The sequence below is a fragment of the Falco punctatus genome, assembly GCF_963210335.1.
Source record: "Falco punctatus genome assembly, chromosome: 2".
NCBI classification, from domain to species: domain Eukaryota; kingdom Metazoa; phylum Chordata; class Aves; order Falconiformes; family Falconidae; genus Falco; species Falco punctatus.
In genome coordinates this window covers 90,437,138-90,461,114 of record NC_137581.1, presented here as the reverse complement: position 1 = coordinate 90,461,114, position 23,977 = coordinate 90,437,138, and the positions used below count along the sequence as shown (strand labels likewise).

The 23,977-nt window shown below is 37.3% G+C and overlaps 1 protein-coding gene across 9 annotated transcripts in view; it reads left to right on the top strand.

The window, feature by feature from the left end:
• Positions 1-23,977, top strand: part of CNKSR2 (connector enhancer of kinase suppressor of Ras 2) — a gene marked incomplete at its 3' end in the record, with an annotated part of 219,235 nt that overhangs the window by 49,722 nt on the left and 145,536 nt on the right. For all 9 annotated transcript variants that reach the window (XM_080377571.1, XM_080377569.1, XM_080377565.1 and 6 more), the window contains 2 exons: positions 1,849-2,051; positions 13,683-13,770. In XM_080377571.1, the coding sequence (XP_080233697.1) occupies positions 1,849-2,051; positions 13,683-13,770 (291 nt within the window). The remainder of the gene's footprint in view (positions 1-1,848; positions 2,052-13,682; positions 13,771-23,977) is intronic.

The following is a 23,977-nucleotide window of genomic DNA, read 5'->3' as shown; positions in this document are numbered from 1 at the left end:
ATAACCTAACTCTATCTGTTGTATAATTGCTATCAAATATTAACATGGTGGAAAAGTCACTGCCCAAACATATAATTTGTGTAATTGGGAACTGAACGTAGTGGCAGAGGACAGCTCTTGTGCAGAAACTATGCAGTGGAGAAACATGCCCACAAAGCCTTCCTTGCCCAAAATATGGATGTTCACAGAAGTTACAGTAGTGTTTTTTAAAGGGCAAACTTAGCATTTAGGTACTTCCCCCTTAAGCCAAGTCCCAAAGTGCATTCCGTGCTGCGGAATGATGGCCGTCATTTTAGCAGCTCCCTCATGAGCAGTGTTTGGTTTACAATGGTAAAGACAGGCTGGCTGGGAGACAGCAGACAAGCCGTGTGGTGTGCTCAAGTCTCTCCATGATGATCTTCCATTTCCTTGGGAGCAGGCATTGGGAGAGGGCTGGGGGCTCACTGAGGCTAGTTTCAGTGTAATGTTTCTGTAGTCCCTGTGCAACTGAACAGGAGATTAAGTTCATTTAGTAGATGGTTTGGATTAGGAGCTTGACGACTGCTATAAATAATCCTCTCCCCCCCCCCCCCCCCCTCAATTTCCTATAGAAAAAAGACTAAGATAAATAAGCTTCAGCGGTCTTAAATTAGCATTGGCAAATACCTACCTTCTCCCATCTCTTCTCCTTCTGGACAAATCAGTATGTGGGCCAAAACTGGAGGGCATGGGAGGAGAGCTGTTGAGGACAGGGGGTGTCATTAGGAAGTACATTTTTTCTGTGTGCAGCTGAGGGGCTCTCTGCATCCTACTTCATCATCATTTGTGGTAGGAAATGGTCTACCTTTGATAATAAGTAGCCCTTCCCATTGTCAGCTGAACAAATTGTGAGCACCCCACATTATAAGCTTCTGATGCTGTTAAGGCAAGGACCACTTTCAGAAGTCCCATCCTTATCTTACAGGATAATAAGCTCAAGTTTATGCAATTGCTTGTTCCTTTACAAAGGCAAATGAAGATCTCTTTTGAAATAACCCTATTATTCTTTGCACTTGTGAGGAAAACAAATCTATTATAGAAATAACAAATCATGATGGCACTATATTAAATTGTAATTGAACATTAAATTAGGGCATTCTGGAGTGCTGTTTCAGCAAAATTTGTATATTTGAAGGATTTTCAAGTACTATTTGTTAATATTTCTGCATAATTATTTATGTCTGTGCTGCACAGCTGAGGAACATAATTTAAGTTTAAGAGGTTGAATCTTAAATGGCAGCAAAGTTTACAACTTGACTTTAGAAGGACAACATAGACACTGAACAGAGTAGCTCTGTGGTCTGTGATTCTGGTGGTCCTTTACTGCTAACAAGAATAAAAATAAGGAAATTAACATGCTTCCATCGCTGAAACCAACAAAAGTAATTTGGTGTCATACTGTGTGCACACTCCATATTCTGCTATTTGCAAGCCCTCTTGCTTAATGCAATTTTAGGAATCGGTGTGAGTATAGATATGAGGGATTGATCTCTAACCATCAGATCTACTGAGAGAATAGTCTGATCTACTGATCACTGCTTTGAAAATCAATCTTCCAGACTAGGTTTTTTCTTCATTTTGAGATGTTTTTCTTAATGCGCTTAAAACCAACTAAAAGATCACTTATAATTTTACTCTTCTTTTGTTCTGTTTTTATGCACTTTAGAAACAGAACATGCCATATATTTAAAAACTAATGAGTGGGTGTATTTCTACCTTAATTATTAGGGATGGTTAAGTTTTGAGGCAGAAGAGCAGTCTGGCTGTTCTCAGTACTTCATGTTCGGCTGCAAAGCTAACTTTCTTTTCTTTGTCTTTTTTTCAATGCAGAACTATGGTTTGGAAACAGAAAATCTAAAAACCCTTTCTCACAAACTGAATGCATCTGCCAAAAATCTGCAGAACTTCATCACTGGGAGGAGGAGGAGTGGTCACTATGATGGAAGGACCAGCCGCAAATTACCGAACGATTTTCTGACATCGGTAGTGGATTTGATTGGAGCAGCTAAAAGTCTGCTGGCTTGGTTGGACAGGTAAAATCTCCCAAATGTGTCACAGGTAACCAGATCACACACATGCACAAACCCCAACTTCTTTACAAAATGTAATGTAGACATCGAAATGGAAGCAGAGTTAATTTACAAATTCTGAGAGGATGTTTGTAGCAATTTTTTCTTGTTAAGTCAGCATGGAATTCAAATAGCATTTCAGTACAATACATCTAAATGTACTGCAACCCTACACATATACTGGAAATACAATATAGAAACAGGATGACATCATTAAGTTGTATGTTTATTTTATTATTACAATAGAACAACACTTTGACCTGTATAACTCAGATTCATAGCTCTGATAGTGTCAAATTCACAAAACTGTGGGCATACTTTCCATTAATATGGTGTCAATATATACTTCCTCTGTGTGTGTGTGTGTAAACATGCATGTTGCATTTTAATTTTTTTAAATGGTGGTAAAATATCTCTGAAAGTATCAGAACTGTCTTAGACTTTTACCTCTATTACCTAGGAAGTATGTTGGACCAGCACTTAAGTGCTCTCCTTTGCTGTATCTGTAGTGACATTTTTCTAATGGTAGCAAGAGTAATATGCAGGCATTTAAGATGGTCATTGAAACTCCAGAAGTGGTTAAAATTAGTCTTGTTTGTATGCGTAAAATGTATCACAGTGCATTTTTATCAGGGAAAATCAAATGCTTATCTTGATTTAAAAGTATATCTTATTTTGTATCCAGCAGCTGAACTTTTATTCAGAGTATGATCTTTGTGTAATTCTTGAATCCAACAGAATTATTGGGGTTTTGTTGTGTTTCATTTTCCAGAGGAAAACTAGCTTCTGTCTCATAAATTATTTCCTTATGGAAATTTTAGGTGAGGCATGAATATTTTCTATTTCTTAGGCTGAACTGCAAACTCTTTCTTTGGTTCAATAGATTGCAGCAACCACTGCTGCTTCTTTTCTCCTCTTTCTAGCCTTTCCCCAAAACCTTTCCTTCAAAACCAGACCACCTGAAGTTGGACTCCTAAATTTCTATTTAGATGTTTAACATTATATGCACAGAGAAGCAATACAATGTCAAGGAAAGAATTCAGTATTGCGATTTGAAAAATTTGGAATACATTTTTAGCTCTTGGAATACATTTTAGTTACTTGGAAGACCTGTAGGCTTCACTTTTTCTCCCTGCAAATCATTTTTGGCAGAGAACAGCATGTCATTCTGGGTTTTAAAACAGAAGGAACAGTGGAAACCATGTTCTTTGCATAGGTAGATCAGTGTTTGTCACTTTTTTCTATTTAGAAATAGCCTTGATTGTTTTCTCATTGAAATTGTGGGTAATGGATAAAGGCTGTTAGTTACGAAGTTGAGATTCATTTATTATTATTTATATGAAATAGTCTGGTATGAAAAAATGAACTTTTACATATATATTTTTAACACATTGAAAAACAATGTGGTTTTGGCATCTTAATATGAATTTAGTAGTTGAACTTCAGGAATAAAGTAGTTGTTGATGCTAGGAAACATCTGCATCTAAGCATTAACATGTTACTGTCATACTGTGCGCTATGCCCAAATTTTATTATTAAAAGACAAATCCAGTCTGTAAAATGTGATTGTACCTCTAGAAATATGTTGTGAATTACCTCTTACTAAAATTACATTTATAAAAGCAGTTATATTGTATTTGTCAGAGATAATTCTGTTAGCAGGTTTTAGGGTTGGTGGGGGAAGAACTGTAAAATAATATCTAAAACCACGCATATCAGTTCTACTCCCAGTAAAATGCAAAATGACTTTTGTATTTATCTGAAATGATAGCTGATCAGACCCAGGAGCTCCAAGAAGTTAAAAATGAGGGCAGCCATAGTGTTAGTCCACTTTTAGCAATGCTGTCTTTAATGTCCAAATAAGGCTTCCTAGAAGTGGTATTTTAATTTCAATCAGATTTCTGGGAAAGTTCTTTTGAAGATCTGTGTACTTTAAAACACCAGGTTCTGGCAAATGTTTTCTGTAACATTTTAAGACTTTTCTGATTTATGAGCGTATGGATGTTTTGGTTAGGTTTGTTCTTCCTTCTTTGTGAAGCCCCCAATTAGATAAAGGCAAGCCAATAACTGCATTTTTTCAGGAAGTGGGAACATCTGGAGATCAATAAGATTCTGCTTGCTATATTCCTTCTAAGAAGCTATTGCAGCCACTAGAGGGAGATAGAAAGATTTTAAAAATAAAATATTTAAAGTCAGGAACATGGATTTAATTTTATTCTGCACAGATGTTACTATTAAATCTAGGGCCCAGATCTTAGGTTTTCGGTTGGTTTCTAACACCGGTTTCATCTGTGGGTTGTGAGAGAGGAGAGAGCAAAGCATTAGCAGGGATAAAGTGGCTCTTAGGGTTATCTGCCTCATTGTAACAGCCATACGAGGCTGCCCTTATGCAGTGTGTTTTTCAGGTCATATCTGGAAAAAACAGCTAGCAGCAGCTCCAGCTTGCATAGAAATACAATGATGTGAGTTTTCATATGTCAGGAATGGTGATGACTCCATATAACTTGTGCTTCACTTGTCTTTTTATGATGTTTCTGTAAGACACTTACAATCTATAAGGACCTCATTAGGCCAGGCACAGTTATGAAAAGGAGTGTGAGAGTTCTGATTTGTTGAGTAACTTTCATCGTGGCTCTGGCAGTGCCACTGTGCAGGGCTGATCTACTGACTCTCTTTGTTCCAGGTCTCTGCCTGGAGCAGTCCTATTTCCAGATGTGTGTCAGAGACTGAGTAGCTTTTATTGCCAGGCTTTAAAAGTCTTCTTGTTTAGTTTCATTGGGGAACTGAAAAACTTAGTAGAGAATTCTAGCCATTTTCAGAAGAGGTTTGCTGATGATTTTGAAGGAGCATGAAATAGCCGTCCAATAATATCCTGTAAAGAAACTGTCACTAATGGATTATGTCCTTAAAGTTTTTAGAATAATTTTAACTACCTATTACTTTCTCAGCTCAAAACATCTATCCTCTCTTACAAAAGACTTCAAAAAAATATTTCAGCTTAATAATGTTTTATTTTATACTCTTTCTGTAATCTTCAAAATATTCCAAGCCGGTTTGCTAATGAGATTGGTGTTTTCTTGAAATAATATGTCTTCTGTGAAAGTATGGTACATTAACATAGCTGTTAGGCTGATAGAAAACCACACTTTAGGCTATAGCAGCAAACTACTTACCTGCTGTTCAAAGCAACTTGCTTCAAACTGTCTCCAGTGGTACTTCTCAGGAATTAGAGAATAATATTTAAAGTGGTCATCCAGATGTTCTAGACTTCAGTTAGATCATTGGTGGGTGTTCTTTTCAGACTTTTCAGACATGAATTATCCCTGTAATTCATGAAAGTTGTATTCTATGGAATAGAAATACATGCCACCTTTCAGAATCCTCCTTCTTCTCTGATGTGTCAGGTTCCTGGAAATTCTTCTGCTGTTTACAGGGCTGAATACACTCCATCCTGGGGAGGAATTTTTTTAAATGTATATATAATTAAAGTAGGATTATTGTTGTGAGTTCACTATTGTGGAGCCACAGTATGAATGCATTCCAATTTTCTGACATAAAGCTGTCTCTAACCTCATAAAAGTATTTTTTTTCTGTACAGTAGTATGTCCAGTAGTATCTGCACACTCAATTGAAATTGAAATTGTATTTATCACAGGTAAGGTTTCGTTCTTAGAGCACACATTTACAGTCCACCTGAAAATCACATTGTAGAAGTGTTGCTTTGTGTGTGGATTTGTTGGTGTTCACTGCCTTTCTGAGATTTCTGAATTAAGTAGACATCATATATCCATGGCTTTTTTGATCTAAAAGCACCATGAACACCTGGAGGATTTTGAGAATCAAACTACCTTTTCCATCTTTAAAAAAAAAATTACGTTAGGTTTTACCATGTTACTTGATCTTCAGTGACACCAGTGAAAACTTCCTAGCGTTTGTCTAGAGGCACATATGAACTTAAAAGCAGTATCATAGGGATCCCAGAAAATTCTTCTGAGCTTCAAGTTTAGGGCTTTTAGCAATGCTTATAACTAACTGTCTCTCTGGTTAAGAGAGGCACAGCCAGCTATCGTACCTTACTGTAGTCATATCTCATTCCTTTTCTACTAATTTCCTACTACCTATTGGTTGTACTACAGAAATTGTAATGGGTCCTGAGTGAAAATTGCTCAGATTCATACAGTACTACTTCTCCCGGAACTTAAAAAATATCTCACAGCCAGAAGGTTTTATTTTTGTCAAAAGTTGGCACAACGTTAAGTGCTGAGTTTGTCTCCTAATGAGTCAGAGGCTGCTGCAAAGCAAAGGCAGCCTTGGAAGCAGAAGCATCTTTTACAAATCCTTTCAGTACCCCATTTTCCCCCTTCAGGTCACACTGTACATTATATTTCTTTCATGGGACAGCTAGGTTTAACAGGTAGAGCTCTCTACTGTAGTCTTAACTGAGAGGAACTGTAATGCTCTTTGTGGAAGAGGAAGGATCCTGAGGGAACTGGACCAGGTGTGACATTTGGTGGCAGCTGCGTGAACATTGTCTATTCCCATCTTGTCTCTTTGCTCAGCCAGCACACAGCTTGTTTGCATCCCTTGCTTCTGCTGGTGCCATCTTCCATGTTGCTCTTGGTTTGATATGTTGTTGTCATTCACCTCCACCACACTTCTGTCTTCTTTGCCAACCAGACACCCTGGAAGTCTGTATTTCCTGCTGATGTCACTAAACAAGAAAAATTTCTTAGTTGTGATTCTGGGCTTCCTGCTCCTGCCTACCTGTAGTGCTTGGGCCGTGTTACCTGAAGCAAGGACTCCTCATACATGTATCTTGTGCAGCATCAAGAAGAATGTTTTGGATCTTAGAAAATAATAACTATCTATATAAACTATAAATGCAAACTTAGAGACTAGGAGTGAGGAAGGGATGGTTGTTCTTAGGGCTTTAATTGATTCTTCATCAAAGGCACAACTAAGATAATGCGGTAGTTTATTTTTCAATTAAAAAATTAAGAAAATATAATCAATTTCCTATGAGATAACTACTACAACATTTTTTGACTGTTGTGCCACAGATTTTAATGGTCATAAGTTAGGATTTGTCAGGGAACACTGGATTTTTTTAGTGTACTCTTTGACTCAGCCATCTGTGTGGGCAGTGGTTCAATATGTCTTTCACAGTAGCTCTCCTGTATCTCTTGTTTTTCACCCTAGCACTATCCCCCTTTTGGAAATAAAAAACTTAAACTGCTGCTGCAGATTACACTGAAGTCTAAGTAGTAGGAACAAAGAGATCTTGTGGAGATAGATTTTGTATTCAAGACCTGCAGTGCTGTGGCCAGAGAAAAGCTAGCAGGCTGACAAATGTGCACCAGTCTGATTGATTTACCACTGCTGTCTGGATACATGATACATGAACAAAATGGAACAAGGAGATGAACAAAAAGCTCAACTGTAAATAGAAATTGTTGGTCATATAAAAGTTATGGGTCAAATTGCTGACAGTAGTAACAAAATGTAACATTTCAGAGTAAAAGACCTTTCTGGCAAGTCTAGTTCTGCTTTCAGGGCCATTCAAGAGTGGTGGAGGGTAATCCTTTGACTTCTAACTCCAGGTGGGCAAGTCGTTCTGTCATGGGCTTAAATGTGCTAATATTCTACAGAGCATTTTTACATACATATATGTATATGTGAAAAGTAAGATTAAAATCTGTGCCTAAATTTAAGGTTATTTGAATGCTTCAGTGGTTAAGTCTGGACAGCAGAACAGGACTTCCAAGCCTCGCTGTGGGCTGTATAAACTTCTTTTGATGATGCTCTGTTGTCTGCAGAGGAGTGCAGCCTGCAATGGTGTAAACACTGTTTATGTATGAGCAATTCTAGGTGTTGAGCTTCAGCACACCCTTTAAGCCTGCTTTGTATGAAAACACTGTGGTAGCAGAATATATTCCCCACTCAAAAATGGATCTCCCTCTTTTCACCATGGTGACATACACAATGCATAGGTTTTCTTCCATTGCAGGTAAATGTTCAGCTGGATTTCTTTGTCCCATGGTTTTTGGTGAATGAGCCTTGGTGATGTGTGTGGTGTGACTACTTTGTAGCTTTAAGTGAAGAGGAACATTGTTTGCAAGCCCCTAACTTCTTTCTTACAAAGAAAGTGTTACTGATTTAGAGTCTCCTTTATAAGAGACTTCATACACTCCTATTAGCCATGCTTGGTTATTGCTTGTCCTGAAAGGGTAAATCTGGTTTGCACACAAGATGGTTGGAGAAAAGAAATAAAAACCCAAACAAAAAGAAACCAAAGAGTAGCCATCCTTTACTCACCACGCAAACAATGCACTTCCTGCCAACTGGTTTTCAGTCTTAAACCTGTGAATCCTGTTTCCCTTATGCATTTCCCTTTATGCTTGTTTGAATGGTATGCCAAACCTGTCAGTAAGTGCTGCCTAAGAATGCTATGGTACTTAACTGCATTGTGCTACTGGAACAGCTGTAAATGTTTAACAGAGCACTCATTTAAAGAGTGATTTTATCCAGTGTGAATTTTACTGCATTCCTCCCTGATTCTACATGAAGCAGTTCCATTAGAAATACAAATAAAATGTTTGTTTCATGAAAGTCTAAACCTTTGAATCTTAGATGGATTTGGTACAAATATATATGCAACAATATTGTACACGCAGATTTTTATTTGAGTTTAATGTGTTACCTCTGAAGACTGAGTTGTATTACTGATTTGGTTACCTCTCACTTTAAAAGATTGTGAACTATTATTTTAATCCAACTGCTCTGAGGATGCTTTCCCTTGTTAGGATAATAAAATAAGTATGGGACTGGTTTTAAACCCCTCACAATGTCTATTGTTATAAAATAGCTTAGTACAAGTAGTGGTGAAATATGATTAACTTTCATTTTGCGGCCATTCTTTTACTAACAGCAGTCTGTATTTGTCCAAATAGCAGCTTTTAGAAGTGAAATAGTTACTTCTGTCTATCATTTTCCCCTAACCAAATGTTATATGAAGAAGACAGATGAGGAGGCTAAAGCATGAGGTCAAAAATGTTGATAGTGTAGCAACAGTGATATGCATCTCCTTTGCAATACACATCTTTTTCTAATTATATGGGAAGGATTTTCCTTTATGTGCAATCAGTAGTTGTGAGTATTAATAGCTGTTGAACTGTATTATTTCTTAATTCTATGAGGGAATTAGATATGCTGTATTGATGTAGCTGATTTTTTCAATCAGTCCTTCAGGGTGGCTTAATTGTTGAATGGTAGATAATATTTTTTTTTCATTCTGAAATATATGCTGACACTGCTAAAGATTTTAATTAGGTCTCAGTTCATCAAAGTGTATACATACATGCATGTGTGTTACAGCCTGCATTACACATGTATAAAAAAATTCACATTTCAGAGTTGATTTGTTATTTATCTCAAACACCCATTTGAAACATCTGAAAAGGAGCAGAGCAGTAGCTCTGTCATTCCTGATGCTAGGGAAACCTTATTTCCTGTAGGTTAGGGTCTTGAAGTTGACTGATTTTAATGCAAAGAAAAAAAAAAAAAAAGCACCAATTGTTTTTTTCCCCTGTGAGTTAGTATTTAGAGGCTCTTCATCTTGCTGGAATCTGGTTCCTAATAAGGTGCAGGCTCACAACATGGGTTTGCACAGTGGAAAAATTATGAGGCTCCCACTTTTCCAGCTGCATGATCACAAAACATGTATGAACTTAATTATCCTGAAACCTATTACCTACCCATTTGTGAAAGTGATTTGAAAATGGCTAATAGCTTCAAATATTGGAAAGGAGAAGGTAGGAGAAAAGGTGAGAACAAGGGCAAAATCACTCAGCATGCATGTGCAGAAGCATTGATGTGACTGCATAAATCTCTTTGCCTTAAGATATCAGGTGTAGGGGAGTAGACAATGGAAAGGGGGAACCAGCAGAGGTCTGGAAGAGAAAACAAAGGGAAAGGGCACATGGCCAGGTAGGTGCACTGTGGAGCTGCAAAGGTGTTTTCATGTAGGTGTTGAAAAGGAAGAGAATCAGTGGGATGTTTTGAAGGAAGAACAAATAAATTACAAGAGAAGCTGAGTAAAAAAGATTTGATGACTAGGGACATGTATATTGCAAAAGGTTATGGAAATGACTGAGAGGTGAGGCAATGGGACACTGAGGTCAATGTCACAGCAGGAAGTGAGGTGACACGTGGCCCCAGTCCAAGGCAGCTGTTACATGTTGAAAATTGCGGTTGTTCTTAGGGACTTTTCTTCACTGGAGCCATAGGAGGTACCTGAGACTTGAAGGTTCAAGGGACTGCAAAAGGTGTGGCTTTGAAAGAAAAGAACAGAAATTGGAAGTTGATAGAAATGTCTCAACCAAGCCATGGAAATAATTTTTGAAAAGTAGAGGGAAGTGGTCTAATAAAAAAGTAACTCTTTTTGCTTGGTGTGTTTCTGGTGCCTTGAGAAGGAAAGTGTTTCAGCAGCCAATTGAAAAGTTATAGTGTATGTGGGGTTTATTTACATTTCTACATATTATTTTGTCTGTTCACAGTCAATAATATTGTGCTGTATTAAAATGACAATCAGCGGAAATACTGTCAATGAAACATTTTTTTGTCAGATTGGTGTTTCACGCTGTCTTTTTTGAAATCCAGTCAGTGATCCTACAATGAAGTTTCTGTTGATATTTTGGTTGAAACTGCTGGCATGTTATTACACTTAAGTGTTGCTGAACTTTCACTGTTGAAATTGAGGCTTGGGATGTAATACCAAAATATATTTCCTTTGGTAGTAAATATTTAAAGAGGTCCTTACCATTTCCCCAGTTGCTTATGCAGTAGTGGCTGCATAGTTGTGTGCAGATTGCTTCCAGGGAAGTGGTCTGAACTGGGGAGGAGGAAGAAAGGGAATTGTAGTTTTACTAGTCCAGTTTGTAGGAATACCCTAGAGAGGCAGAAACTGATGTGAGGGAGTTGGTTTATAAGCTACAGAGACCTACAGAGGAGGCAGCTCAAGGATCCCTTACATTTTCTGCAGAAGCAAAGTCTGTATAAATGGAGCTGTCTCTTTATTTTTCCAAGTTGTGAAGCACTTTTCAAAATATTACATGTTAGTTATTGATTTTTAGTGGTCTCTTCCCTCCTACTGGCACCCTTGCTGCCTACTTCACATGTTGTTTTCAGTAAATCTTCATTGTGTAAATTTCAGTGTAACAAAAATGAGTAATGTCTCAGTCCCTTTACTTGTTCTTTAATGTCAACAACAATTATTTGGGGCATTTCTAACGATCTTCACTAAAAGCATTGATGGTAAAAATGTCATTATTTTCCTTATGAACCATGAAACCAAACTAAATTGTGAAAGTATGAGGGAAGATGATGCAGTATTAGATGCCAAAGATTACCATGCGATTTTGTTTAGAGAAATGCTGGAGGTTTTCAAATGTCAAATAGATTCCAGTTGTGTAATTTGAGGATCAAATTGTATTAAGGCTCATACTTAAAGTAAAATAACACCATTTGCTGGCTTGATTCCATTAATCTTCAATAAAAGTGAGTTCATAACTGAACGTGACCTTTTTAAATCAAGGTTTCAGGTAGATTTCAGAACCTCAATAGTTACAATTTTGAAAGGAAAAATACCAGTATTTTTGTACATATTGGCTAATGTAGTTTTTTAAACACAATTATGGTTCATAACCAAGCAGTTTCCTTTTAACTTTTAATATGCTCATATCTCCTGAACTTCAGTAATAATCTGTGTGTGTGTCTGTAGGTAGGCCTGCTGTAGTTTGCATGTACAGTACAGTTGCCATATGCTGCATAAAACTTGGACTTTGAGTTGTGATTATACGTCTGTGTCAAATAGCTTTGGTAAGGCACCTTTTGAAACTCACACACATGCTGTCTATTAAGTCCTCACTCTTTTGTTGCCTTTAATGTTTCTTAAACTCTGCCCAGCTTCCAATTTCTGTACTTTTATTTTAAAAAGAATGTACTGCTTTTCTCCCTAGAAAATACAGGCAGAAAGTACATGTTGTTGTATGAAGTATTACATGAAGTTAAAGCTACAAGACTTGAGTATGCACCTCAAAGTTCATTCTATCTTATGAACCATCAGGGCTGGATTTGGGAGCCCTGGAGAAAAAAGAGGGCATTAGAAGAAGCAGGCGGAGATAGGGAACTTCACATGAGTTCATTAATGGACAGTTCCAAATCTGCCTGCACTAAAAATTCATTAATTCTGCATATGGAAAAGAAATTTAGAAACCTATTAAGAACCTGTAGAACTATATTTGTAGTTATCATTTGAGCATGCTTATAGCAGAGTTCTTTGTTCTGGAAATGTGTCTCTACGCTTAAATGAGGAAGGCATAATACCAACTGATGCTGTAAAATTCTTAAAAGTATATACCAGTATGTATGCTCTGAGAAGTGATGAAAGAAGACAGTTGGAGAAGGGACTAGTCACCCAGTGTAATTTAAAGGAAACCACACTAAAAGTATTGTTTAAGACTTTGGCAATCGCATGATCTATTGTTAGTTTATTCAGACATTACAATCCTTGTGGTTCTTTGCCACCCTTTTTTGTTTTAAATGTTTGAAGCAGGTATATTAGGGAGAAATGCCATCTTTGTGATGCTGATAATGCCCATAAAAACCTCTTTTGCAGCACTGATGAAGTCAAAATCTTGACTCCTCTTGTCAGGATATCAGGCAGGATATCAGTCCTGCCTAGTTTTTGGCTACTTACTGAATATAGAAAATAGGCCAAGTTGAGTTTATAGTTTAACACAGACTTGTAGTACAGAAATGAGATGACTTCCAGCCTCACTAATGAACTCCATTCTAGCAGTACCTCTAGAAAGCATCAAGCTTCTAGGCAGGCAAGCATTGTAAGCATTCTAACATGAAGTTTTAAGGTATAGGATATGTGTAGGTGACATCTCTAAATGCTCAATTAAACTTTTCATTTCATGAAGCACTTCTGATTGTAGCACAATCAGCGTGGGGGGATGTTAGGTTGCGCCTCCAGTTTAGCCTTTGCAGCTGTTTCTGAGTGTTGATGCATCTCTAGCTCGAAATGCTCTTCTCCCCTCTGGATAAGATTTTACTTCTTCTGAGTCTCTCCATTACTTTTACCAGATATTAGATCACATCCCAGGAATCCTGGTGAATCAGCCAAATGATTTTCTGATCTGATTCACATCTGGACACCATTCATACCACAGGTGAAAGCAGTGCCTTGTGAGGGTGTTCCCAAAAAAACACAGAAAGCAAGGCGGGCTTTTTCTGGGGGAGTAAAGGCAGTCCAGAAGTAATCTGGAAGGCTGTGAGAAATAATGCTTTTATAAATGGAATTTGTTAAAAAGGAAGCTAAAAACTACAAAAACCAAAGAGAGATGAACATTTTTGATGGCTATATATCCCATATTTTACAATTTTAGTAGTACATGTTGGATATTCTGTGTGATTTTAGTAATTCTAGAAACAATGTGTATGAAGCGCATTGTGCACCAGAGAAGCAAGTGGATATATGCTAGTATTCAACATATATCTTTTTCTTCTTTTTTTTTTTTTTTTTTTTTTTAGATCACCTTTTGCTGCTGTCACAGATTACTCGGTAACAAGAAATAATGTCATACAGCTCTGTCTGGAACTAACAACAATAGTACAACAGGTATGAGACCATCTGTTTAGCAGTTTATTCTTTCCTAAATTGTAAATGGCCATTACCTTCTTCACACAATTCTCTGTCTATATCATTGTCTAACAAAAATAAGGGAATACTAGTACTTAGTAAATGCTTTATTAAAATTCTGCTTCCTGGTTTTGTAATACTAGCTTGGATTATGCTGTATATATACCTCTGCTTATCTCAGTAGTGACATTCATCTTGGGTTTTCTAGGCTAATATCTTCACTATACATTTGCAAAATCTACTTGATAATTTGCATATTTAATTTCCTTTTCTTTAATTTTTAATTAAATGTCTGGTTCAAAAGGTCTGTATGTACTGGACTTCACCTGCTTTTTTATACAATTTATATCATCTAGGCACCTGTTAAGATGACACATGTTCCCATGAGACTAGAATAGTTTTGATATGTTTTTGTACATACTACCTTCATGAAATCCAGTAGTAGTTACTGAGAAGCACTTGCTTAGTGGGCTTCATTTGGGAGTGCAATCTGGAGAACCTTCCCTACCCTTTTGTTGCTTCTCTGTGTGTGGTTTAGGTCAGTCCCTATCTTTGCCTGTTGATCTGCTGAAACTGAAAAGTCTTTTTTGCTACAAGTTCAAACTAAAGTTGATACCAAATTCTGTAGAAATAACCTAGGAAGTTAAAATAGTTCTGTGCAGTTGAGCATCATCATTTACCCTGGTGCATGATTTCTGAGACCAATCTGCTACTGGTGGCTGTGAAGGGCCTTGGTACCATCCTATTCCATCAGTTGACTATGTGGTGCAGCAGTGTGCCCATCATGCAGAGGGAAATGGGAGCAGAGAGGGCTGCCTCTCCTGGTGGTCCAGCAACAGCAGAGGGAAGGGACCAGTGCTGCCAAGTAAAGTTGGAGGGAGTGTTTGCATTTGAGCAAGTAGAGTGAAGAGAAAGGGAGAGTGGGCTAGGTAGGAGCACTGAGGAGACTTTTCCTGGTTTTCAGAAACATCACTTCAAAATGAGGAAAAGCTAAACTTCTGCTATGGCTTCTTGGCATGACTTTGTATGACGACATTCTCCCTTTTATAAAAGAAATGCATTTTTTTCTGAACCTTTCATAAATGTGTGCAACACTGACAGTTATTTGGGTTTGCCTCCCACTTGAGTTGGAGAAGACCGGTATTGTTAATCGTGCGTGTTCAAGCTTGGGAAATGAAAGTTTCCCACTTTTCTGTATTATTGTTATTATTATTAATTTCCCCTCAATTATAAGTGGGGTTTTGATGTGGAAATGGAGCATGGGTTGTTCCCTCCCCAAAGGCCACACAGGGACAGTGCCTGTTTGTTTCCCAGGCCTGAGGGCCCTGCCAGCCCTGTCCTTCAGCCACCCTGCGCTCCCCAATGTGCTTCTCACTATCACCCTGCCTCAAACTGGGATGGAGGTGCCAGCGGTGGTGGCTGTGAAAGAAGAGCCCAGGCCTTCATTTTCTTGTCTGCCTTTTGCGCGATGCATGTTTTTTGTCTGTTGCCCTGTAGCTGCTTGTGCCCTTGTTGAGCTGTAAGAAGGAGTCAGTACTCTGGGAAAAGGAGTCATGGTGGGCACCTCTTCGCCTTGGCCAAACTGCTTGTTTTCCACAGAAGTAGCTGTAGAAAGCATCACCATCCAGTTTTTCAGTTGAGGGGAAGAGCCATCCATTCCCTTTTCATGTGTCCGCTATTAGTGAGAAAGTGGGTAAAATACCAACTGCCACAGTATTTCCCAGGAATTAGCTCAGTATCAGTTCATTTCCTTACAAATTCATCCCTTTCCATGATACTACTAATTAGCTATGATGTAGGTAAATATTTCTCTATGTATATTTTTCAGTGTGAATGAGAGCAAATGTTACTATTTAATACCTGTGGAGAACAGCATTTTTATCTTTGCCAAAACTGACATGATTCCTCAATCAGGAAGCAGTTCAGTACATGAATTCATACTTTGAAGTCAAAAGGAGCATTTATGTGCCTAAATTGAAGCATGCTTTGAAATTGGATTGCACTGTAGTCAGAAGAATGATGAAAAATTCCCTTAGTAGTCCCAGACACATGTGGCTTTATCTCTACTTAAAACAAATGCATTCCAAAATAGAATTTCAAAATGTCTTCACTGAGCTTTTCTTTTACATGATCACTGAACACACTGAAAAACTTCATTGTGCTTTCATAAGGCTTTAAATAGAATGTTGTATCACGTTATCAGGTGTTTTTTCTCCCTCAGAAGCTTTTTTCTTTTGTATGCAAAGTATGTTTCAGTACTTCACTAACTTACGATAATTTATATTTAATTAGAAAATGTTTTTTTTTCTTTGTGAAAGACCCACAGAACTCAATGTTACAATTGTTCTTGTAACAGAGCTAACAACAGTTTTTTATAAAGCTTAATGGTTTATTAAAAGAATATACAGTCTGTATGTTTTTTTTATACCTTTGACTTTTTTAAAGGCATTCATGCTATTTAAAAACAGAACTCCAGTATTCACCACAGCAACTGAGCACCAGCAGGATTGAAACAATTTTTTGGTGTTGTTTAAACTACAGCCAACACTCAGATTTTATTAACCAAAAATTATTTTTTAGTCAAGGTAGAGGAAAAAAAGCTAAAATTAAGCTTTATGGCTTAATGGCTTGCTTGAATTATTTTGCGTGTTTTGAGGCTAACTGTAATGTCAGGGTTTCTTCATTGAATTAAGTGTTTTTGGGTCCCCCCATCCCCCATCCCGTTATCAGTGCTAAATGGATAAAGAAGAAAAAAATGACAGAATTATGGCATGCTCTTAGAAGTATGAAGCCTAAGGTAAGAAAATCTACTGAGTGTCTGTGCTTTAACCCTTAAATAATTAAAAAAGTTAGAGTTATAGTACCTACTTAGAGACAGACTTCGGAATAAAATATGGAATGGCACACATTTTGTTTTAACCATTTTCTGTGTATTGCCCAAGACCCAAGTAACAGGCCAACATGCAGTGGACATTTGCCAGTGGAAGCTGGTCCCTCAGAGCACTGCAAGTTATTATTGTAACCTGCTTTGTATTCACACTAATCATCTGCTTCTATGCAGCTGTTTTATTTTGGCTTAGGGATTCTTTTTCTTCCCCTTAGTACTGTAGGATATTGTTTCATAGGCACTTCCTGCAGGTTTTCACTCTTAAAGCCATCCTTCTTGCTGATGGCTTATTTAATTCAGGGCTTGCATTCTTGTTTAATTTTTGTAATCAACTCTTCCCTTGCAGCAGAACACTGGAGTTAAAAAAAGGATTTAAAAACATCAGTGAGACTATAATGATTTTTGCTACCACTACCTTGCACCCCATGCCTTTCTCTCCTACACCTGTCTGCCTCCCCATCAGAACTGGAGGCTGACCATTACCTGTTTTCTGCTTTACACAGCAATAAGTAAAAAGGACCTGTTCATTCGTGATGGTACAAGATGGATTTTGAAGGGATACGGGCATACAGGTGGAGGGGTTTGCGTGTCAGATTGTTTTGGGTTGTGCTTTTTTCCCTTTTGGTGCATTCATTGATGTAAATTTGAGTCAGCAGAATTGTTCCAGTCACAAATGCCTATAAGGAAGAACATGAGTGACTCCTTGTCATTATGGCATTCATCAAAGTCTTGTGATTGACTTAGCTGGGGTGTTCAGCTTCAGAGTGTGCCAGGAACTGGTCCTTTTAAGTGTGCTTGTTCTGTTTTAGAAAGGTAGCAGTAGCTACAATAATAACTGTAAGGAACAGAGGATTTATTGCTTTCTTAGGCAGTCTGTAGGTGGCTTTTACTATCATTCTCAATGCTGTTATTCTTCAGGAATCCACTAAGGTTTCACTAAAGAAGCTTTCTTCTTTAGAATTAAAACCCTGGAAATCTTGGGAATATCTGAAAAGTCTAATTTTATATCGAATTTGTAAGTTACCAGACATTTGAAGAAGACTTTACTGCCAAATGCCATAGTTAGTAGTGAACATTAGTAGCACTTGTCATTATTTTTACTTTCTTTAATCAGCTTTCACAATGATTTGCTGTGTTTATTTGGTTTTAAAACCACTGATGTTTATCTCACAGCTTTAATGTCTTGTGGGATTTACTTAGCAAGATGCTTCAGCAGAAGCATAGCTGTAGGCCTTGTAAATACTCCTTTATAAAAGCTTCACTGCAATTACTTCTCTGCCTAAACACCTTTTTGAAGTGAGACTATGCAGTAGAAGCAGTTCTGTGCAACAGGGATGGAGATCAAGAACAGTCATGGATCGGGTGACATGGATCGGGCTTGCACTGTTGTCACAGAGCATACTTCTCATGTCATCTGTCTCACAGCAACATTTGGAGGTAAACTCAGATTTTGTATGACATTGGGTGAGAACCTGAGTGATGCAATTTGGGAGGTGGTGGCCAGGATGGAAGATAGCTAAGAAAGACCAATACAGCCATCCACAAGTACTCTGTCTGGACATATAGGCACATGGGATTTTGAGCTAAAAGCCCTAATATAGTGCACATATAGAAGTGCCCTGTGCCTCAGCTGAATGTTTTTGGGTTAATTCTCCATTTAAAGGTGTTTGAAATTAGAAAAAGTAAGTGTCCATAAACATCATGCCTCGATAGACTCACTTCACATGCTAGTGGGGTGTCTATCAGATAAAAGATACTGAAAAGGATCACAATTTATTTCTTGAGTAATGCACTATTTTTGTGTGATGTTGTTTTTTTTATAATCAAAAGGCTGTAACTTACATGACAATGTTACAAAACAAATATTTCCAATATTAAGTCTCACTGAGAAACTAAGTGCAAGCTTGTTTTCTAGTTTAAAGGATAAAAAGGGAGTTTACTTTCTTAGCCCCCTGCCCCAACTCAGAATTGAAATACAATAATATAAAATAGCTGTATTTATTTGGTAAGGCCAGTATCAAATACGTGAATAGAGAATAATAATTAAATCCTTAGTACTATTGTTACTAAGTATCTCTCATATAATCTTTTATTTCACAATTCCTCACTGTTTATTTTAAGTACCAATTATTAAGGACCTTAAGGACTCCCTAAATATACGTTAAATTTTTTGAATTTTAGGTCATACCAAGTAGCTAATTACCTCAGGTATCTTTAGCTAATAAACTGGCTTTAACAGTTTAGTGGCATGAATGTTTGATCAGTTTCTCATTAAAACTGCTTTGTGCTTCTGGATTGTTGGTATTTTCAAAGCAACATGTGTTTGATGGAAACAGTTATGTATTAAATTTTAAAGTTTCTAATTTAAATTGTCAATATTATTCCTTCCACCACAATTTTATTATCAAATGCTTGCAGAGAAATCTTTGCTAGCCTGCTGTGGTAATAATCCCTTTCCTCTCCCCCTTTTTTAATGAAAATACTTCATGGTGAGGAGGCCATGTTCTTGGAATTTAATATATCTATATGCATAATACACTGTTTATACAAAATGCCCCATTTCTGATAAGTGTGCAAGTAGGAGGGTAAGTGTGCAAGTGGGTACAGATATGGTGAAAAGTTAAAAACAGAATTAAAAAGACCCCCTTGAAAACAGTACCCAGGCAATATCTGCCTATTGTACATGGAATCCAAATAGTATTCATCTGGGAATGTTATAACTCATTGCAAGTAACGCTGATAGAAATTTAGACTTGCCTTGTATCCTTCAAGTGCTTCTCTTATGCAAGATTTTCTGTTGCGTAAGGTTCAAACAATTTCTCAGCAGCAGTGGTGTTTCAGGATATGTATTAACCTGTGCAATTGTTTTCTTCACATTTAGAAATCAATGTATAATGTATAAGGTAAAACAGAATTTAAAGAATTGTTGGAAATATGAAACTGGTTTTTGTTTACAAGAAGCTCTTTCAGAGTAGTTTCAATTTATGCTCTTTAACAATGTTTTTCTCTTTTCATAGTAGAGTAACTTATTTCTCTATAGCACACTTTTATGGAAAATTTCAGTTGTGATTTAATGTAATGTAAAAGTACTTGAGGTGCTCAACATTGATGCTTTTTTGTGATTCTGGTAGTTTATTTCTGCTATTTTATTACACTTTTGTTTCCCTTGAATGCCTTACTTGTAGGTATATTGTTTTGTCTTTTGATTTAAGTTCCGAAGTCCTTTTTGAAATAGGATTGGACTCAGAGCAGCTCAAAGGTTAAAATATCAAAAATAGTCTATAGGGTTATGAACCACTACTAGAAATAATTTGATGCCTCATTAGTTGTCTTTGAGATACATGCTGTAAAGAGTTTATTTTTTTCCCCAAAACTTCTGTAGTCTGTAATGTGACATTTTCAAAGTAGCTGATGAAGCAACAGCATGCTTAAATAAAAACCCACCCTGTAAAGCCTTGTGAATTTGTTAGCTCTGGGTTTTTTTTCCATTCTTAAAGAAAGTTGTTTCTTTACCTTGTGGGTGGAAGAAGAAAGAAAACATCCCCAAAACCCCAAAAAGATTGCTGAGTATGTAAGAAGCTTAGTGACTAAAAAGTACAAATGGGTTGGTATTGGCTTGTTTGTTTTGTTTTGGTTTGGTTTGGTTTGGTTTGTTTTGTTTTCTTCCAGGTTAATGTTTTGCAGCCTCTGAACATGGGGAAAAATGAAACACATAGCTGAGTAATTTGTAAAATAGAGTAGTCTTTTTGATGGGCCATATGCTGGTAAACAAATGCACCTGCTAAATTTTTCCAAGAAAAGGAGCCTGGGTGGGTCAAGGTGACAGTGAATGAGTCAGGGACTGTTGGGTTAATTCATGCACTCATGGAAGCACTTGCATAAAGTAGCAGAAAGTTGATGGAAACTGAGATGAAGTGTAGACGGGGAAAAATGTGTTTCAGTATCTCCTATGTTTACTTTAAAGAAAACCTTTTTTTCTTAGACTGATTGTTGTGAGCACTGTGTCAGTGCACGTTAAGTGGCATCACAGTTTCCATTTGAATAGAGGCAAACAGGATATGCCATGCTTCCTGTGTAATTCTTTATAAATGCCAAATTTAATCATTAATGAAGATGGATTAAAATTATGTTGGTCATATCAGTAGAAGTGAAGACTGAGACTCTGCATTTCTTTTACTTTGGAAACTGATTTCCCTTTCCAGAGACAGTATGACTTCTGCAACTGGCTACAGTGAAGCAACGTTTCCCTTCAGTTTAGTGAATTACAGAAACTATATTTTCCTAAGTAGCTTGTAGAAGCCTTAAGCATGAAAAAGTGTAGGGTCAGTCTTTATTTCAGGTAAATAATGTGAGGTATGTGTGTCTTTGTTTGCTTAAAGCCATTAAAAATACATAAAGAATTTCAGACGATCCAATATGAAACATTCAAGTCATAGCTGAGCCTGAAATGCCACCTAACTAAATATCATTACTTTTTCTTACGTGCAATTAATTTTTTCTCTGTTGGCAGAATAACCACCTAGGCTCTATATGAAACATATTGTGCTGCAACTGTGCTTTATAAACCAGAATTCTTTTTCATGGCAGTACTAGAGGAAAAGCAGAAGTGAAAAAATAAGAGGTTACTTACCTCTAAATGGTCTTGCAAGTGACATTGAAAGCTTAAGATCTGCACAACACATTGTGCTACAAACTCTATTTTGGATGTCAGTAATAAAAGATTTAGTTCTGAATGCATGACACTTATTTTTCTGCATTAGAAGTGTGGAAAGAAAGGGTATTTTGAATTTGTTTTTTCACTTGTGGATGGAACATTTTTGCCTCATTTTCAGCCTCTCATTTGTTGGTAGTTTCAGTGGATTTAAAATTTACCTGCTGCATAGAGAAATCACCCTAAGATCTGAAATTCAATTTAGATCATGTAAGTGCTTAGATTCCAGCAGGATATATGAGTAAGTATCAGTGTGATATTAGTCAATGCTAAAATACTTGCTATGGTTTCTGACCTGGTGGTATACCAGCTCATTTTAGAAATGGCACAGTAGGAAGAAGTGTTACTGTCTATATGGATATTAAGAACTAATATGTGACCAGGTCCCAAAGGAAAGCATGATGTCATTTACAGAAAGGAGAGTAAAAATAATTGGAAATGAAAAATTCCTTCAGAAATAGGGAAGAAAATTGCTTAGTATACACATTGCATCTCTCTTAATCCAGCAAGCAGTTTTTCCCAGTAGTTGTTTGATCTGTGGGTGATTTATGTAAGTTGTGTTAAATTTTTACATGAAGTATTCTGTTACTATGGTGATAGGTGCCACTCCACAGATTGTTTAAATAAAATTAAGGCAATTCTTTGTACTCAGTAAGCTGGGTAATTACTGCTACTTTGTACACAAGGGTTATGACCTTGGAGAACTGCAGGTTCATTAAATATTCAGGGAAAGGCTCTAGAAGCATTTGTGTAGATTGCATAGGTAATGTCCTTTTATGTAGTATTTGTTTTTAATAGCTTGTATTATATTTTTCACAACAGAGATTTTTTTTTTGCCCTCTTCCCTTAGTATCTTAAATGGTGTGTGCTCACCATTCTGGTTTCTCCTATCTGTCAGTTCTCACACGTTTCTGATGAGAGAGGACAGAGTGGGTTGCTGCAGATACAGATGGGCCCTGGCTTTAACGCCGAAAGGCCAGGGAGTAATAATAGAGTGAGGATGCCATAGACCCAGTGGCAAGAAACCACAAAGATTAAATAATGGTAGCTTAAATGGGAAAGAAAGCAAATATTTCTGAACAGCAGTGGGAAGAAAATTGACAGGATTTGTGTGGGAAGCGAAGAGGAGTTGAAAATGGCACCCTGGTTGTGAGCTTGTGGGACATAAGGTGGTGGAATTGTTGACAGAGATAGGGAAAGAAGAGAGGAGTAGGGAGGGCTTAGGAAGAAACGTGATTTCAGCTTTTCAGCATACTGTGTTAGGGCTGGTGGCAAATATCCAGAAGGAGATTCTGAACTGCGAATGTGAACAGAAGGGATGAGAGCTCTGTGACTCATCTGCACAGAGATGATAATTAAAGCAGCATGGTTTTAGGAGGCTGCTGAGCAGTAGGGAAGAGATTGCAGAAAAGGGGAGAGTTGAGGACAGAGCTCACTGGGACTGTGGCAGTCAGAAGGAGGAGGGATAGCCATGACAGAAGACTTTTGGAGCAGCTCAGTGGGAAGAAAGTCAGGGAAAGCATGTATTTTGTGATGTCCACTTAGAAATAATGTATTGGTTTTTAACGAAGACTGTAATTTTTAAAATTCATTTTGTATGGCAGCAGCCAAAGGTTACCTGTGCAGGCACTGTGCTGTTGCATAGTTTAAAAGGAGCTTGCTATTGCATTTTAAGTAATGAGACAGGAAAAAGCTATTTCCTTTCCCCTCTCTCTATTCCAAACATTTGTAATTGTCAGTGTCCCCAAGGCCCACACCTTTTGTGTCCAAAGTCCTGCTAGACCTCTTAAAATCTATGATGTGGCAAAGCATCTCAGGGAATCTCTGCCTGTGTCATGCTTTTAATTTTGCATAATAATCTTTGCCTGTTGCCAGTGGAGAACGTTAGCTTGTCAACTTCTGTAGCTTTGTGGGTATTTAAGAGTTTTTTGTTTCTTGTTTATGTGAAGGAGGGTTGGAGAGGAGGGGCTTAAACAGAACTGTATATCTGGCAATTTGTATTGTATTATTCCAGTAATTATCCAGGCATACCTGTAAATCACAGTCTGAGCAAAGTTCCCCAATATGCCTCAGTTTTCTAGTTGTCATGCTCTACAGAACACAGTATTTTGCTATAGCCTATATTATATCAATCAGGTTTATTGTTTCTAAGTTGTTACTGCTTAATCCTACCATCAGCTGTATTAGATATATTTTCCATACATTTTATAAGTAGAAAAAAGCTAAATTAACCTAACCTATCTTACACCTCTTTGGAAAGTCTTGTACCATTGTACCATTGTCTTGGTCTGAGAAAAGCAATGAAGGGTAGTAATAAATGAAGGTACTATGAAAACTAGGAAACTTTTGCCTTCTTTATGTATTGGCAAAGCTTTAGGCTTTTGTCATTTTTGTTGAGAACTTTTCTAAGAACCTTCAGTGACGACTCCAGCAAACCTCAGTCTTGTGGCTTTCTTGCCATAGCTGAATTGGGCAGAATTCAAACCAAACGAGCCTTTCTAGAGCCAATGGCATAAATTCCCTAGAGCTAGTGACACTTGAAGAGGATCAGAACGGGCTCCTTGAAGCCAGAGCAGCTTAGTTTTGAT